Below are 17,966 nucleotides of genomic sequence, written 5' to 3' on the forward strand. Positions count from 1 at the left end.
GAGAGGTCCCCAAAATAAGGGGGCAAGGGAGCTAAAATTCCAGTAAAGCAAAAAAGGGAGTCAGTGGTGCTGACAAAACCAGAACTACAAGTCAGTGTAAATGCTTGGTGTGGGTTCAGGGAATGGAGATGTGAGAAGGACAAGAACAAGGACCACAGGACCTGAGTAAGCGGGAGGAGCCCTGCCCCCTTGTATAAAATGGGAGTGGGGAGGAACTATGCAATGAGCCTCCAGAGTCTGAACACTCAGGGTCTGCCTTCTCCCTGAGCAACCAGGGCTTTCCCGGTCTGAGATGTAGATTTGTACCTGAGCCCCAGCCTCAGTGGGACCTGGAAAGAACAAGGCTGCTGTGGTTCAGAGGTCTCTGTGGAGGTTGAGGGCAGCTTCTTAGGCTGTGTGTGGAAATGGTTATGGACCTACAGCTAAAGAGAAAGCAAGAGATGGAGACAGGAAGCTATAGTAGGTTCTAAGGCAGCTGTTCACAACCTTTGCTGTATACCACAATTATATGGGCAATTATTTTAAAATAAATATTCCTGGATATCTACTAAAGCTGAAAATATGTCTATCGTATGACCCAGCTGTGTTACTCCAGTGTGTATACCCAATAGGAAAACATATATTCTCTAAGAGTCATGTACTAGAATGTTCATAACAGCACTGTTTGTAGTAGCCCCAAAGTGGGAACAAAAATGCCCAACAGCAGATATGATAAATAAATTTTTGTATGATTATATAATAAAATACTATATATGTATGTAGTATGTATGTATGTTGTATGTATACTTCATACGTATACATACTATATATTATATATTACATATATTATATATATCACATATATAATATATATCACATATATAATATATATTAGATATAGGTATAATTGTAGATATAGCTAGTATATAGATATAGAACAAAATCAGCAAAATGATGGAAAACAGGAGAGATAAAGATAGAGAAAATATGAAAAATATAGACAGCAAGGGGAGAGAAGATAAGATGCAAAAAGAAAAATCAAATATATATATGATGAAATACCTGATTCTGGTCAAGATGGACTAAGCTGCTGCAGCCTCAAGATGGAGTAACCCCATCCTGCCAACCACTCCCACTGATTCCAACTGAGAACTCTGGACAAAACATAAAAAGCAACCTGAGAACTCTGTAAAGTAAACAAAAGCAGGCATTTTCTGAAGGAGCATGAGTTTCCCATTTTCTTTTTTCTTTTATGGCTTTGTGCTGGGGGCAGACCCTAGTCCTGGAGCTGTGGTGGGAGTGGAGCAGGTTGCTAAAACTCAGTAGAAACCCTGTATTTCTGGGCAGAAGAACTGGGAAAAGGGGCCCCTGTTCGTCAAAAGTAGTGAAAGAAATCCCCATTTTTCCCCTCTTTTCTCTGATGGTCTGCTCTCATGGTTTGGAGCTGAGTGGAAGCCCAGATACCTAAAATTAAAAGAAACCCTGTTTTCCTGGCCAGAGGTACTGGGAAGAGAGGCCCTGTTGGCCAGCATGTGGGGATCACCTCAGAGAGAAGAGAACTGGAGAAGGGGATCCTCTCATTCTAATTAGGGAAACCTTGTAAATCCCAGGCTCTCTGCTAAGCTGTACGTGGATGGGAAAGGCCCTCTAGAGGATAATGAAGGATGTGGACACCAAACAGATTAGAACCACTGCCCACAGAAGATGAGCTAGCACTTGCATTCTGAACCAACTGAGTTGATTGCCTCCTTAAAAAACAAATTAAAATTCTATAGAGAATTATAGTAGGACTTAGAGTCTATACAACATAATATTCGAAATGTTCAGGGTAAAAATCCAAAATTGTGGAACATACAAGGAACCAAGATATGTGAACTATTCTCAAAGGAAAAGACAGTCAGCAGATGCCAACCTCAATTTGACTCAGATGTTACAATTATCAGACACAGACATTAAAGCAGCTGTTATAACTCTGCTCCATGAGATAAAGGCAAACAACTTGAAATGAACAGAAAGCTGTTCTCAGCAGAAAAATAGAGAAAACAAAAAAGAGCCAAAAGAAAGTTTTAGAAGTAGAAAAAATATATCTGAAATGAGAAAATTCACTGGATGGGCTCAATAACAGAGTGAAGGTGAGAGAGGAAAGAGTCAGTGAACTTAAAGATAGATTAATTATAAAATCTGAAGAAAGAAAAGAGATTTTAAAAAATCAACAGAGCCTCAGAGACTTGTGTAACACTATCAAAGGTTTAACACTTGTTTCATTGGCATTCTAGAAGAAAGTAGAAATAAAGGAAAATTAGACTCATTCAGAAAAAATATTTGAGGAAATAATGGCCAAAAACTTCCCAAATTGGTAAGAGGTAACTTTACAAATTTTATAAACTCAGAGAAAACTCCACTTGGACGCATCATAACCTGTTGAAAACAAAAGATAAAGAAAACTCTTGAAGAATCTAGAGAAATACGTGTTACAAAAGAAGAGAACAACTATTCAAATGACTGGATTTCTCGTCAGAAACCAGGAAGGGGGGAAGACAGTGAAACAACGTTTTTTCTTTAAAGTGCTGAAAGGAAAGAACTGTGAACACAGAATTTTATATCCAGTGAAAATAGCCCTGCAGAATGAAGGCAAAATAAAGACATCCTCAGATGAAGGAAAACTGAGAATTTGTTGCCAACAGCCACATTCTGAAGGAGAGCTAAGATGGGTCCGCAGGGAGTTGGAGTGAGGTCAAGTGACTGGTGACTGGATGGTGAGAGAATATAGTGGACAAGTGAAACCCAGGAAGGGACATGAATGAGAAATCATGTCAGGGCTTGGAAGGGAGGCTGGGTGAGTAAGAGCAAGCGGCAGGTGCCAGATGCAGCTCGCCCATGAACAGAGCTATACTGTTTGTAAGGTAATTTCATACATGTGATCTCACTGGGTTCCCTCCCAAACCCGGTGTGTTCATAACCCTGAGTTACTATGCCTCAGATGCAGGTGGAGAAACTGAAGCTCAAAGAGGTTTTCTGCCTTACTGGGACATGACCCTGGGCTGGCAACTCCTGATTCAGTGTGTTTTCCCAAGAGTTTTCAGAGACGGGGAGGTGACTGTAAGAGGGTGGGTGTCTTAGCCTCAGGCTGCCATAACAAATGCCGTAGACTGCGTGGTTTAAACAACAGTAATTTATTTTCTCACAGTTCTGGAGCCTGGGAAGTCTAAGATCAAGGCACTGGCCAATTTGGTCCCTGGTGAGAGCTCTCTTCCTGGCTTGCACACGGCTTACCTTCTTGCTGTGTCCTAACATGATGGAGAGAGTCCTGGTGGCTCTTCCTCTCCTTAGAATGGCACCGCTTTTATCAGATCAGGGCTCCACCCTTATGACCTCATTTAACCACAATAGCCTGCCTACAGGCCATATCGTCAAAGCAGTCACATGCGGAGTTAGGGCTTCAACACATGAGTTTTGGGGGGATACAATTCAGTCTATAGTAGGGGATATAATTAACAATGCAATCACAGGAAAGAACCCTATAAATCAGCATTTCCCAAAATTGTCTGTTCATTGTAATCACCTGGCTATTTGTTGACAATTTCATAGTCCAGCCCACGCTCACATCAATTCAATCGCATTCTCTGGGGGTGAGACACAGGCGTCCATGCTTTTTTGAAGCTCCACAGGCAATTCCAGCATGCATACAAGTTTGGAAAACACTGCTATAAATCCTGATTGAATCAGTCCTGTGAGGTATCTCACGGTGGTTCACTGCTGGAAATGAGAAGGTTGGTAGAATCGGAAGGATTATTAAGTGAACATGACCAATCCCTTTCTTGTTTGTTATCATTCTCCATAATTTCTTTCCTCCAAAAGTTTTCTCCATCTTTATGTTGAATTATCCATCATACATCTAGGAGTAGAAGACGTCTTTAATCATTTCCCTCAGAGAGTTCTAGCCAACAGCTTGATCGGGTGACATTTGGCCAGCCCTGCTCCGTGAAGTCAGTCTGAGTCTCTTCAGAAAATGACAGTTGGCTTTTTTCTTGGAATCCTGGAAGGTTAGAATTTGGAAATTGGAATGACTTTAGAAATCACTGAGTTGTACTGTATCTGTTTACAGATAAGGAAGTGGAAGCTACAGACATCTGAACTGTGGGTTTTACCGAAGACTAATCACAGCACCAAGTCCAATGCTGTTTTGTCGCAATGATTTATAGTCTATAATTATGTTTCTAGAACACAAGTTCACCTTAAAGTTAGTCCACGAAAAGGAGATAATAAAATCTATCTATGCGTTGTTGAAATGTTGGAGATGACACATATGAAGCTCAGAATACACCCTGTGGCTGGCACATAATCAACTAGTATTATCCCTGAATGAATTCTCTAAGCCTGGTAATACACTTGACAGTTAAAAATAAAAATCCATTGTGAAGAATGATCAGCCTTTATATCACTTTGCTTATCTTCTATTTTCCCAAAGAGAGTGGGCTTTTATTTTCACTTGCCCATTTTTCTATTTTCACTTTGTCCATCTACTTAATGCACAGATTTTCTGTTTGCTCATTATAGTGTACATTTGCAAGATTTTAGTGTGGATTTCCTAAAGCATAACTGTATTCTTTTTCCCATTATGCCAACCACGGCTTGTTTCTTAGCCTTTCTTTTTCTAACATCAAGTGCGTTGTTTCTCAAAGTGTGGTCCCTGGACGGTAACATCAGCATCATCTAGGAACTCAAGAGAAATGCAGATTTTTGATTGCCCCCCACACCTACTGAATCAGAAACTCTGGGATTCGGGCCCTCCAGAGAGTTCTGATTTAGGCTAGAGTTTGAGAACTACTGACCCAGCATTATACATATTGAGCCTAAATTATTCATCTTTGATGGGGGTCTTTTCACCAGATATTAATGGGTATTGGGAAAAGAATTATTTTCCTGTAAAACCCTGATAAGTAAGTGTCCTTTTTGCAGGACTTCTCAATGCCTTTAATAGGCTAATGTACACCGTGATTCTGAGAGATTCAATAGTCAAACCAATTTGACCACAGAATCTTGTGTCAGGGGCATCTTATCAGGCTGGTGTTTTATAGAAACCACTTTGGGAAACAGTAGTTGAAAGAGTGAATCCAGGGATCAGACATGGATTTGAATCTTATGTCTGCAATTACTGGTCATGTGTTCTTGGGCACGTCATTTTGCCTCTCCGAGCTTCCATTTCCCCATCTGTAAAATGAGGATAATAACAGAGCCTACATCATAGGCTACTGTGAACAGTAATGAATGTAAAGTGCTTCGAACAACACTTTGCATAGAATAAAAGCTTAATGAGTGTTACCTATTGTTTAAAATTATGCTGATGGTAATGACAATGATGATAGTGATGATGACAAATGATATTAGAGCTGAGGGCCATGGTGGAAAGAATGCCAGGCAGGAAATGAGGAGAGCCTGATGCTAGTTTTAGTTCTGTCACTAACTAGCTTTGTGATCTTGAAAAGTCACCTGATTGCCCTGGACCTCAACTTTATTATTTGTATAATGAGGAGCTTGGGCAAAGCCAGTGTTTTTCATACCGTGGGACACCAAAGAATTTCCAATACATGGATTTCTAAAAACTAGTCTTAAAGGACACTCTACCTTTAGAGTTTGTGTTTGAGGGATCATGGAGGGTCGCCTTTCCTGCATCCCCTTTTACAAATGCCCCCGACTTCACACAAAAATGGAATATTTGTCAGCTGTTCTAAATCTGATTACGGTACTCTGCTCAGATGTAAAACCCTTCTAGGGAGGCATGGGGTGGGAGTTGGGGTGGTGTTGTCAATCAAGGAGTCATTTTAAATATTGGGTCTATAGCCCTCCTTTAAGCTAGGTAAGGCTTCAGGTCTTTCCCATTCTGTACATGTTTCTGTTAAGGAAGAAGTGTGTCACTAGAAATGGGGCATTTGAACTCCTGTTTGGATGCTCTGAATCCAGGTATAGAGTGAGGGTGACAGAAGTGATGGTAAATTTCATTTAGTAATCTGGCCCATTCCATTTCCCAACTCTTGTCAAAGGATGCATCTCTCCTGAGTGGGAATTCCATGAGAATAAAGCAAAGAACATATAGGGGAAATATTGATGGAGAGCAAGCATTGTTTCATCAGGCAGAAAAAATCATAGCAAGAACCTCAATGGTTTACCTATCTTGGAATGGAATCCTAAGTAAGATGTCATCGCAGATACCCTCAGTAACATACTTATTTCAATTAAAAGATGAAATTAGACTCTATCTAAGGCAGGGATGTTGATTGGTTTTACAAAATGAGGACCAGTTCTGCCATAATTATGCTATATGGGGACATGTCGCATAAAGTGAATGAGCTGAGTTGCAACTTCAACATTCTGAAGAGAAAAATATGTAAAACAGATTATAAGAAATATTATTTTATCAAAAAATATAGTAATAGCCCATGTGTCAAGTGTGCTTAATTTAGCAATATTAAATTTTTGCCACCGTATTTGGATTCTTGAGTTAAACTCTGTGCCTCTAAGTGAAAGAGTAGCTGGTATAATTAATAGTTGTTTGGTAAAGTGTTTTTGGGTACATTTCCCGGAAGTGAGAAAATGTCGTCTAGTGACTAACAGATTCTTTTATTAAACCTTTTTTTAAATTATTTATTTATTTTATTGTGGTAACTGGTTCATAATGTTATATAAATTTCAGGTGTACCTCATTATGTTTCGATTTCTGTGTAGATTACATCATGTTCACCACCCAAAGACTAATTACAATCAATCACCACACGTGTGCCTAATCACCCCTTTTGCCCTCTTCCCTCACCTCTTACCCTTTCCCCTCTGGTAACCACCAATCCAATCTCTGTCTCTCTGTGATTGTTTGTTGTTGTTTTTATCTTCTACTTATGAGTGAGATCATATGATGTTTGGCTTTCTCCCTCTGACTTACTGCGCTTAGCATAATACCCTCAAGGTCCATCCATGTTGTTACAAATGGCCAGATTTCATCATTTCTTATGGCCGAGTAGTATTCCATTGTGCAAATATATCACATCTTCTTTATCCATTCATCCCTTGATGGGCACGTAGTTTGCTTCCAAGTCTTGGCTATTGTGAATAATGCTGCAATGAACATAGAGGTGCATGTATCTTTATGCATTCATGTTTTCATGTTCTTTGGATAAATACCCAGCAGTGGGGTAGCCAGATCATATGGTAGATCTATTCTTAATTTTTTGAGGATACTCCATACTGCTTTCCATAGTGGTTGCACAAGTTTGCACTCCCATCAGCAGTGTGTGAGAGTTCCCTTCTCTCCACGTCCTCTCCGACACTTATTTCCTGTCTTGTTAGTAATAGCCATTCTGATAGGAGTGAAGTGATATCTCATTGTAGTTTTGATTTGTGTTTCCCTGATAGTTAATGATTTTAAACATCTTTTCATGTGCCTGTTGGCCATCTGTATATCTGCTTTGAAGAAATGTCTGTTCAGATCTTTTGCCTATTTTTTAATTGGGTTGTTAGATTTTTTGTTGTTGAGATGTATGAGTCTTTATATATTTTGGATATTAACCCCTTATCAGATATATGGTTTGCAAATATCTTCTCCCGATTGTTAGGTTGTCTTTTCATTTTGTTGATGGTTTCCTTTGCTGTGCAGAAGCTTTTTAGTTTGATGTAGTCCCATTTGTTCATTTTTTCTATTGTTTCCCTTGCCTGGTCAGACATGGTACTTGAAAATATGCTGCTAAGACCAATGTTGAAGAGCCTACTACCTATATTTTCTTCTAGAAGTTTCATGGTGTCACATCTTACATTCGAGTCTTTAATCCATTTTGAGTTAATTTTTGTGTATGGTGTAAGATAATGGTCTACGTTCATTCTTTTGCACATGGCTGTCCAGTTTCCCCAACACCATTTATTGAAGAGACTTTCCTTTCTTCATTGTATGTTCTTGGCTCCCTTATCGAAAATTAGCTGTCCATAAATGTGTGGGTTTATTTCTGTGCTCTCGATTCTGTTTCATTGATATATTAGTCTGTTTTTGTGCCAGTACCGTGCTGTTTTGGTTACTATAACTTTGTAGTGTATTTTGAAATCAGGGAGTGTGATACCTCCAGCTTTGTTCTTTTTTATCAGGGTTCCTTTGGCTATTTGGGGTCTTTTGTTGCTCCATATAAATTTTAGGATTCTTTTTTCTATTTCTATGAAAAATGTTGTTGAAACTTTGATAGGGGTTGCATTGAATCTGTAGATTGATTTAGGAAGTATGGACATTTTAACGATGTTAATTCTTCCAACCCAAGTGCAAGAAATATCTTTCCATTTCTTCATGTCATCTTCAAATTCTTTCAACAATGTTTTATAGTTTTCAGTGTACAGATCTTCCACCTCTTTGGTTAAGTTTATTCCTGGATATTTTATTCTTTTTGTTGCAATTACAAATGGGATTGTATACTTAATTTCTCTTTCTGCTACTTTGTTGTTAGTGTATAGAAATGCAACTGATTTTTGTATCTTGATTTTGTATCCTGCAGCTGTACCATATTCATTTATTTATAAAAGTTTTCTGGTGGATTCTTTAGGGTTTTCTATATATAAAATCATGTCATCTGAAAATAGTGACAGTTTCACTTCTTCCTTTCCAGTTTGGCTCCCTTTTATTTCTTTTCCTTACCTGATTGTTCTGGCTAGGACTTCCAATAATATCTTAAATAGGAATGGTGAAAGTGGGCATCCTTGTCTGGTTGATGTTCTCAGAGGGATAATTTTCAGTTTTTCTCCATTGAGAATATTAGCTGTGTGTTTGTCATATATGGCCTTTATTATGTTGAGGTACTTTCCTTCTGTACCCATTTTATTCAGGGTTTTTATCATAAATGAAAGCTCTATTTTGTCAAATGCTTTCTCTGCATCTATTGAGATGATTGGGTGATTTTTATTCTTCATTTTGTTAATGTGGTGTATCACGTTGATTGATTTGCAGATGTTGAACCATCCTTGCATTCCTGGAACAAATTCCACTTGATCATGGTGTATGATCTTTTTAATGTATTATTGTGTTTGATTTGCTAGTATTTTGTTGAGGGTTTTTGCATCGATGTACTATAGTGATATTGATCTGTAATTTTCTTTTTTTGTTTTGTCCTTGTCTGGTTTTGTTATCAGGGTAATGTTGGCTTTGTAGAATGAGTTAGGAAGCTTCTCCTCCTCTTCAATTTTTTGGAACAGTTTGAGAAGGATAGGTATTAAGTCTTCTTTGAATGTTTGGTAGAATTCATCAGGGAGTTGTCTGGTCCTGGACTTTTATTTTTGGGGAGGTTTTTGATTACTGTTTCAATCTCCTACCTGGTGATTGGTTTATTTAAATTCTCTATTTCTTCTTGATTCAGTTTTGGATGGTTGTATGATTCTAAGAATTTATCTATTTCTCCTAGATTATCCAATTTGTTGGCATATATCTTTTCATAGTATTCTCTTATAGTCTTTTGTTTTTCTGAGGTGTCTGTTGTAATTTCTCCTGTTTCATTTCTGATTTTATTTATTTGAGACCTCTCTCTTTTTTTCTTGGTGAGTCTAGCTAAAACTTTGTCAATTTTGTTTACTTTTCAAAGAATCAGCTCTTGGTCTCATTGATTTTTTCTGTTGTTTTTTAAGTCTCTATTTCATTTATTTCTGTTCTGATTTTTATTTCCTTCCTTCTACTGATTTGGGGCTTTGTTTGTTCTCCTTTTCCAGTACCTTCTGGTGTGGTTAGATTGTTTATTTGAGATTTTTCTTGTTTGTTGAGTAGCTCTGTGTTGCTATAAACTTCCTTCTTAGAACTGCTTTTGCTGTATCCCATAAATTTTGGCATGTTGTATTTTCATTTGTCTTCAGATATTTTTGATTTCTCCTTTGACTTCTTCACTGGCCCAATCATTGTTTGGTAGCATTTTGTTTAATCCCATGTATTTGTGGCTTTTCTGAGTTTCTTCCTGTAGTTGACTTCTAGTTTCGTACCTTTGTGACCTGAAAAGATGTTTGGTATTATTTCAGTCTTCTTAAATTTATTGAGACTTGTTTTGTGTCCTAATATGTGATCAGTCTTGGAGAATGTTCCATGTGCATTTGAAAAGAGTTAGAATTCTGTGGTTTTCAGATGGAATGTTCTGTATATATCTACTAAGTCCATCTGGTCTAATGGGTCATTTAAGGCCACTGTTTCCTTATTGATCTTCTGTTTGGATGATCTATCCATTGGTATAAGTGGAGTGTCGAAGTCCTCTACTATTATTGTGTTACTATCCATTTCTCTTTTTATGTCTGCTAATAGTTGCTTTATATATTTAGGTGCTCCTATGTTGGGTGAGTAGAAATTTACACGTGTTATATCCTCTTGTTGGATTGTTCCCTTTATCATTATGTAATGCCCTTCTTTGTCTTTTGTTACAGTTTTTGTTTTAAAGTCTATTTTGTCTAATATAGATATTGCTACCCTGGCTTTCTCTTCATTGCCATTTGCATGGAGTATCTTTTTCAATCCCTTCACTTTCTGTTTGTGAGTGTCTTTAGGTCTGAAGTGTGTCTCTTCTATGTAGCATATATATGGGTCTTGTTTTTTTTATCCAATCAGCCACCCTATGACTTTTGATTGGAGCTTTTAGTCCATTGACATTTAAAGTAGCTATTGATAAGTATGTACTTATTGCTATTTTGTTACCTTTCTTCTGGGTGTTTCAGTAGTTCTTCTTCTCTTCCTCTCTTCCCTTGTGGTTTAATGGCTTTCTTGAGTATTATGCTTGGGTTCCTTTCTCCTAATTTTTTATGTCTTTATTATAGGTTTCTGGTCTGTGATTACCATGGGGTTCATACATAATAACCTATGTATATAGCAACCTATATTAAGTTGATGGTCTCTTTAATTTGACCTCTTTCTAAAAGCTCTACTCTCTTACTCCCCTCCTCCTGCATTTTATGCTTTTGATATCATATCTAACCTCTTTTTGTGTGTATGTTTATCCATTACCCACTTATCATGGAAATAGGTAATTTTAGTACGTTTGTCTTTTCACCTTCATATTATCTTCATAGGTGGTTGATCTGCTACCTCTACTGTATTTTTGCCTTTACCAGTGATTTTATTGCCTTTGTTTTTTTTTTTTTTATAACTTTCTTATTCCTATCTGTGGTCTTCTCTTTCCCACTTAAATAAGTACCTTTAGCATTTCTTGTAAAACTGGTTTCTTGGTGATAAACTCCTTTAATTTTTGCTTGTCTGGGTAACTCTTTATTTCTCCTTCCACTCTGAATAACTTTGCCAGGTAGAGTATTCTTGGCTGTAGGGTTTTTCCTTTGCAGTCTTTAAATATATTGTGCCAATCCTTTCTAGCCTGTAGGCTTTCTCCTGAGAAGTCAGCTGATAGGCTTATGGGGTTTCCTTTGTATGTAACTTGTTGCCTTTCTCTTGCAACTTTTAGGATTCTCTCTTTGTCTTTAATTTTGGACATTTTAATTATAATCTGTCTTGTTGTGAGCCTCTTTGGGTTTATCTTGTTTGGTTCTCTCTGTGCTTCCTGTGCCTGGATATCTATTTCCTTCTTTAGATTAGGAAAGTTTTCAGCTATTATATCTTCAAGTAGATTCTCTGCCCCATTGTCTCTCTCTTCTTCTCCTGGGACACCTATAATACAAATGTTAGTGCACTTGCTATTATCTCAGAGTTCCCTTAGACTGTTATCATTCTGTTTAATTCTTTTTTCTTTTATCTTTTCAGCTTGGGTGATTCCTCTAGTCTTTCATCCAGCTCACTGATCCCTTCTTCTGTATCATCTACTCTGCTATTGAGTCCGTCTAGTGAATTTTTCATTTCCAGTGTTGTATTCTTCATTTCTGATTGGTTCTTTTTTATATTTTCCAATCTTGGTTAATGTTCTCACTGAGTGCACCCATTCTTCTCCCAACATCGGTGAGCATCCTTATGACTTTTTGTTTGAATTCTTTGTTAGGTAGACCTTTTATTTCTGTTTCATTTAGTCCTTTTTCTGGAGTTTTGTCCTGTTCTCTTTTTGGAATGTATTCCTTTGCCTCATCATTTTGCCTCTTTCTCTGTGCTTATATCTATGTATTAGGTGGGTCAGGTACCTCACCTAATCTTGGAGAAGTGTCCTTATGTAAGAGATGCCTTATGAGGCCTGGCAGGGTGCCTCCCTCTTGTCACCAGTTCCAAATGTTCTAGGATTGACCCCTGTGTGAGTTACATGTGTCTTTCTGTTGTGGCAGGGTTGCACTTGCTGCAGGTGCCCAGGGAGGCTGGGTGTCCCCCTGGCTAGCTGGTTGTGATACTCAGCTGCGTGTGACTGCTATGGACCATTTAGTCACTTTATTGGGCATGGGGAGCCCCAGCACAGTTGGCTGCAAGGTCTAATAGTACATTCCTGTTGCAGTTTATCTGTTAAGTGAGTAGGCCCTCAGCTTGACTGGTTGGTAGGCTCAGGGATTTACAGTTGCTGTAGGCTTCTGGCCTGCAAGGCTCTTGTCAGCTCTCTCAGGATTGCAGCTGAGTGGGGCTGGCCCCATGCACAGGAGCATGCAATTGTTTTAGGCTTTGTAAGGTGGGGCTGATCCCCTATGTGGCTTAGGATTGCTTCCAGCTGGCCATGAGGTGCCGTGGCTTGTAAAGGTGGAATTTTTTTCTCTCCAGGAAGGACTTTCTGCCTCTTCTACCTCTGTCAGGACTGTCCCTTGTTGCAGGGGTTCTTTTAATCCAGTTTTCAGTTCTCTCTCAGGGGTAATTGTTCCTAGAGTAGTTGTAAATTTGTTGTCTTCATGGGAGGAGGTGAGTTCAGAGTCTGCCTACGCCGCCATCTTGACGCCTCTCTGTAAAACACTTTGCAAGATTACTGGGTGGTTTTTGGCATATAAACTCAGAAACAACTCAAAGAATTGTTTGACACTGCTATAATAAAACTCCTTCACTACCCATCTATCTATGTAAACAATATTTATCAGTGCTTAAATCTAAAAGAATAACTATTAATAGAATTCATATTAAAATTTGCCTCACTCTTAACAAATTTTAATAAGTAAAAATAATAGAGAAAAACTACCCATCTCATTAAGAAATGCATTTCCAATAAAAATCTTTACTTTTTGTTTTGATAGAATTACCAAAATTTAAATATACCTGGTGTTTTGATAAATTCGACTGGTAATCCATCTAGAAAAAATTTTAACACATGGAAGGTTATAGTCATAGGAAATAAAAGACATACATTTAAATATATGTTTTTTGCTGCAGAGAACTATGATTAGACAAACAAGAAAAGATCTTAAAGCATGTAAATATATTACAGTTAGAATGAAATTCTGTGAAGGAAGTATCTGGAATAGAAATACATGTTTAAGGAGAGAAATGAACATTACAAAATATCTTTTAATCCTGAACGTATTTACATATATTTTAAATCGATAATGGTGGTATTGAATCACTATGATATTTAGATTCCATTGGGTAAATTAAAAGAGAAATGTGGAAGTTTTATTTTTAAATGTCAGTTTTTACAATATGTCACAAATTACATCTTTTTTAATCACTTAAACTCATAATAAAATAATTAGATGTTAACTTTAAAATATGTAAGGCAGGAGTTCATAATTTTTTTCCTTTGAGGAGGAGATGTAAGCAAAAGTGTCCAAAGATGAGAAGGTAGGATCATTTCTCAGATCCTATGTGGGGCCAGCTTCCCTGGAGCTGACCCTGAGGTGAGGATTCTTGTGCATGTGATTGTCACTCACGGGAGAACTAGAAAGGGAATGGAGGCAGCAAGACAGGGAAGGAGTAGAAGCCAAACAAGGGTGTCATCTTAGACCAAGTGCCATTGAGGCCAGCTTCAGCTTGCTCCTCCTGGCACTCAGGATTGTGACTTATGCTGCAGAGTTGTTCTGACCTGAGGCAAAGATGTCAGGCTTTCTTACTCCCCTGGGGGTCATTGATTGGTCAAGGGCTGCCTTAGGGAGGGCCGTAAACTCCCAGGCACTGATGCTGCATGTGATTAAAGCCACTCCAGAGGCTGGACAGGATCCCTCTGAAGAAGAATAGTAGGTGCTGATGCTGGAAGCAAATCTTACATGGAGGTGGTCAGGGAAAAGAGGGAAGAGGGAAGGAGGGGCAGGAATGTTATCCTAGAAATTAATGCTAAAAAACAGACCAGAGGGATTTTGGACATAGTCCATCCAGCTCTGCACATTCCCTCTAGCTCTGAATCAATGATACCAGCCACCAAATGTGCTAAGCATGAAATTTCAGAACATGAATGTACCAACGTTTTCCTAGGAAGAAGTATAACCATAATTCTACTTATAAGTTGCTCACTTATATGTATTATCACATCACACTTTTATTTTGACTATTGAAAATGGTAAAACTACATGTGTTCATTTCATATGGGGCATAAAAAGGAGTAGACTCTAGAAGGAATGTTTTAAACAAATCCTGTGACATTAAGAGCAATGCATATTTTAATGTTTTGCAGATGGTGAGGATGCAAGATGATCATAGCAGCAAAGAAGATAGCTCCATTGGCATGTGTAATTCCATGTGGTTGTAACCAGAGAGCATAAATCATCTGTTAGAGGTGGAGCATTAGGTGGCAGGAATTTTTCATGAAAAGAATTGGCTAGTTACATGCTAAATTTGTTCTGTTTCAAATCTGAGGGAAACACATTTCTGAGTGAAGACATCAATGAACAGGCCTGAGAAACTAGAAATGATTTTGTTTCTCCTGAGAATTGGGACAACTGACCTTGAAGAGTTGACTGAATTTTTTCTTTGACAGCTCTGTATGGGTCAGGCATCAATTCCAATGATGTATCTGCCTAAATAAGATTTCTGTCATAATTTTCATCCTATCTATACCTCAAATGGGACTTGAGTAAAAAGCAGTTACAATTAGAATTTTCTGGGAATGTCTTCTAGCTATTCATAGAACTAGACACCCATGCCTATGTCTTCAGTTCTGATAAGACCCCAATGTTGCATCTAGCACTGATTGCCCTGTAAAACCCACCTGTGAGGCTGCCATCACCATAGTCAATGCTTGCTCTTTACCAAGACATTTACAAAAGAACGGAATTTGTGAGAAAGAAAAAAGTGAAACGAGGCTAATTGTATGAACTTCTATTTTGTGCTGTCATCATTTGTTTTATGTTTTGGTATACTTTGCTTTGTGTGTACTTGATTTTTGCTGCAAAAAACAAAACATTATGAAAAAGGATGACCGGTTCTGTATGACCGGAATGCTTCTTGGGAATTACAACATGGCAAGAGACAAGTTCTGAAATAAAAGCAAGTCTGACCTGGAAGCTTGTTCTGTTCATTTTTATTTAACAGAAGTCTCCCTCAGACCCATTGGAATGCCAGTACGTGATTAAACATATTTGAAAAATATACATAAAATGTAAAATAAGCCAAGAGTGAATTCATTTTAAAAATCATCCAATTTGGTTAAGGCAACAGGTAATTGCCAAGTCCATGAGTATATATTGTATATTTTAAAAAGTGACTGTTAATGGGGTATTACTATAGGCAATCTTGTACTTTTTCCACATAATTTTCCTTACATTACTCCTGTTTTAATGATTTAAAAATAATCCAATCAATTAATTCTAGGTTGTCAAAAATCTTAAAGTAGCCACTTGTTGCTCTCTGGGAACTTCTAAAGCAAACTTGACTCATTTAATGAATTAGTTTTGTTTTTCCCTAAGAATCCTGGTGTGTATGTGTGTGTTTAAATGTATGCACAAAAAATACATCAGACCCCTAAACCTGAAAGTAACATGGGTTATCAAGAATGTGAAGCCAGAGGCACTCACCCTGCTGATGGGAGTGTAAATTGTTCCACCTTTACATTAGAGCATCATCTTAGCAATATCTAGTTAGGTTGACGATGCACATATCCTACAACCCAGTGATCCCACTACTAGATTTATATGCCTATAGATCTTGCACATGTACACAGAGAAGCAAACATGAACACGTTCACTGCAGTGTTCTGTGTTTGAGTGAAGACTTGAAACCAACCAAAATGTCCTAAATGTGGTATGTTCATACGATGGAATATGATACAGCAGTCCCATTGATAAACTAGAGCTGTATCTATAACCGCGGACAAATCTCAAAGATAGTATTGAACCAAAAAGAGTTGTGGAAGGATACATAATGACATCATTTATACGACATTTTAAAACCTGAGAAGTAATGCTATGTCTTGTTTATGAACACCCACAACTGTAGTAAGAGCATATATAGAGACAATAAGCACCAAATTCAAGACAATGGTTATCTTTCAATGGAGAGGGGTAAAGCCGGGGTTCAACTGTCATTATAATGTTTTATCTCTTAATCTGGGTGATGGAAAAATGGGTGTTTCTTATTTTTTTATACACTTTTGGATCCCTGACATATTTCATAATTAAAAGAGTGAACCAAGTCATCAAAATAAATGTAAAATTTAAGTAAATCCTTATGCTACATCCAGAACTGTGTTAAGAATTGTGGAAAATTTAAAAATATATATAACTATCCTTGACTTGAGAAGTTTGCATTAAGTCAAGGTCGCTAGAGTTAGGGAACATTCTAGAACAATGGTTCTCCTTGACACCAAGTACCAGGGAAAATTGTCCCCTTCACTGATATGCTACATAATTTTGATCAATATAGAAAATTAGTTTGTTACCACTGAGTGTACATTCACTTTTAATGTAAATTTTTATGTCTGAGTGGTCACTTGAGGTTGCAGAGCACAATTTGATGCATTAGAGGTAAGAGGGGTGACATTAAGTGACATTGTTTCACTGAAGGAACAGTTACACTGTAAATATAGGAGACTTTCAAAATAAGTGTATTATATATTTTGGACATTCAAACCAAAAGATAGTACTTGAATGTGTGCTATGGGCACAAGAAAGTTGAAAACCAATAGCGGAGAATGACCATAGGATGATAAAAATACTGTGCATGAATTCAGAGTAACACTGCTGAGTAGAGCCAGTAATTGCTTTGGAAATCAAAGAAGGAAAAAATCACTTGGCATTTAAATAATTGGAGAAGACTTCAAGGAATAAATGGGATTCATAGCAGATCCCTACTTACAGATCCCTAAGGCTCTCCTCCTAGCTCCTGTAAGATAACAGTACAAACTCCCTCCATACCTTAAAAACTCTGCAAAATCTTACCTTTGCTTACCTTCCCAGCCCTCTCTCTTCCCACTGCAAGCAACCTCTTCCCCTCCCGACCACCTATTCATCTTGTTGGGCTGTCTCCTGTTTGGTAACACCTTTCCTAAGCTTCCCAAAGCTGAGCAATGTAACCCTTGTCCCACTGTATAGTCTCCCAGTACTGGATCTCTCCCTCCAGGTCCCAGCAGGGAGCATTATAATGGCTCAGCCCATTCACTTGTCTGTGTCCCCAAGAGACACTGAAGTGAGCATCCCCATTTCTTCATCACTATACCCCCAACACCTAGGATAGTGCCTGGCACTTAAAAGGCATTCAATAAAGAATTGATGAACGAACGAGCAAAGTCACCTTGAAAGATAAATATGGTTTGATTTGACGGAGAGGAGAGGAACTGGCATGAGCAATGACCAGGATACAAAAGCCAGCAAGACCTGTGTGTTTGTTTGTGCACTGAGTTGAGTGGGGAAATTGAGACTGTGTGAGCAGGGCTTGTACGGGGGCCAGTATGACTGGATTGGAAACCTGGGGATTAGTGGAAGCTGAGGTCATGGCAAGTGTGATGAGTTGCTGAAAAGCCTTTTTATATAAGCTTAAAAAAACCCAGTAAACTTTTAAAAAATCTTGAACCATTCCACAATAGGCGATCTGTTTGACTATGGAGTCATTGATAAGCAAAATTGCACTTGCTCAAAAAGGAGCCACGGCACACGCATCAGATATGCATTTTCCCAGGGGTTCTGTGCAGAAATGACCCACAGCTGAGCCACCGCAGTCTTACATGGCA

General features: G+C 38.1%; 1 protein-coding gene across 3 annotated transcripts in view; it reads left to right on the plus strand.

The window, feature by feature from the left end:
- Window positions 1-15,306, plus strand: part of COL6A5 (collagen type VI alpha 5 chain) — a 130,539-nt gene extending 115,233 nt beyond the window's left edge. For all 3 annotated transcript variants that reach the window (XM_046676902.1, XM_046676911.1, XM_046676918.1), the window contains one exon: window positions 14,478-15,306. In XM_046676902.1, coding sequence (XP_046532858.1) covers window positions 14,478-14,497 — 20 coding nt within the window. In that variant the 3' untranslated portion in view covers window positions 14,498-15,306. The remainder of the gene's footprint in view (window positions 1-14,477) is intronic.
- Window positions 15,307-17,966: the final 2,660 nt, after the last annotated feature.

The sequence above is a fragment of the Equus quagga genome, chromosome 1 (genome assembly GCF_021613505.1).
Source record: "Equus quagga isolate Etosha38 chromosome 1, UCLA_HA_Equagga_1.0, whole genome shotgun sequence".
NCBI lineage: Eukaryota > Metazoa > Chordata > Mammalia > Perissodactyla > Equidae > Equus > Equus quagga.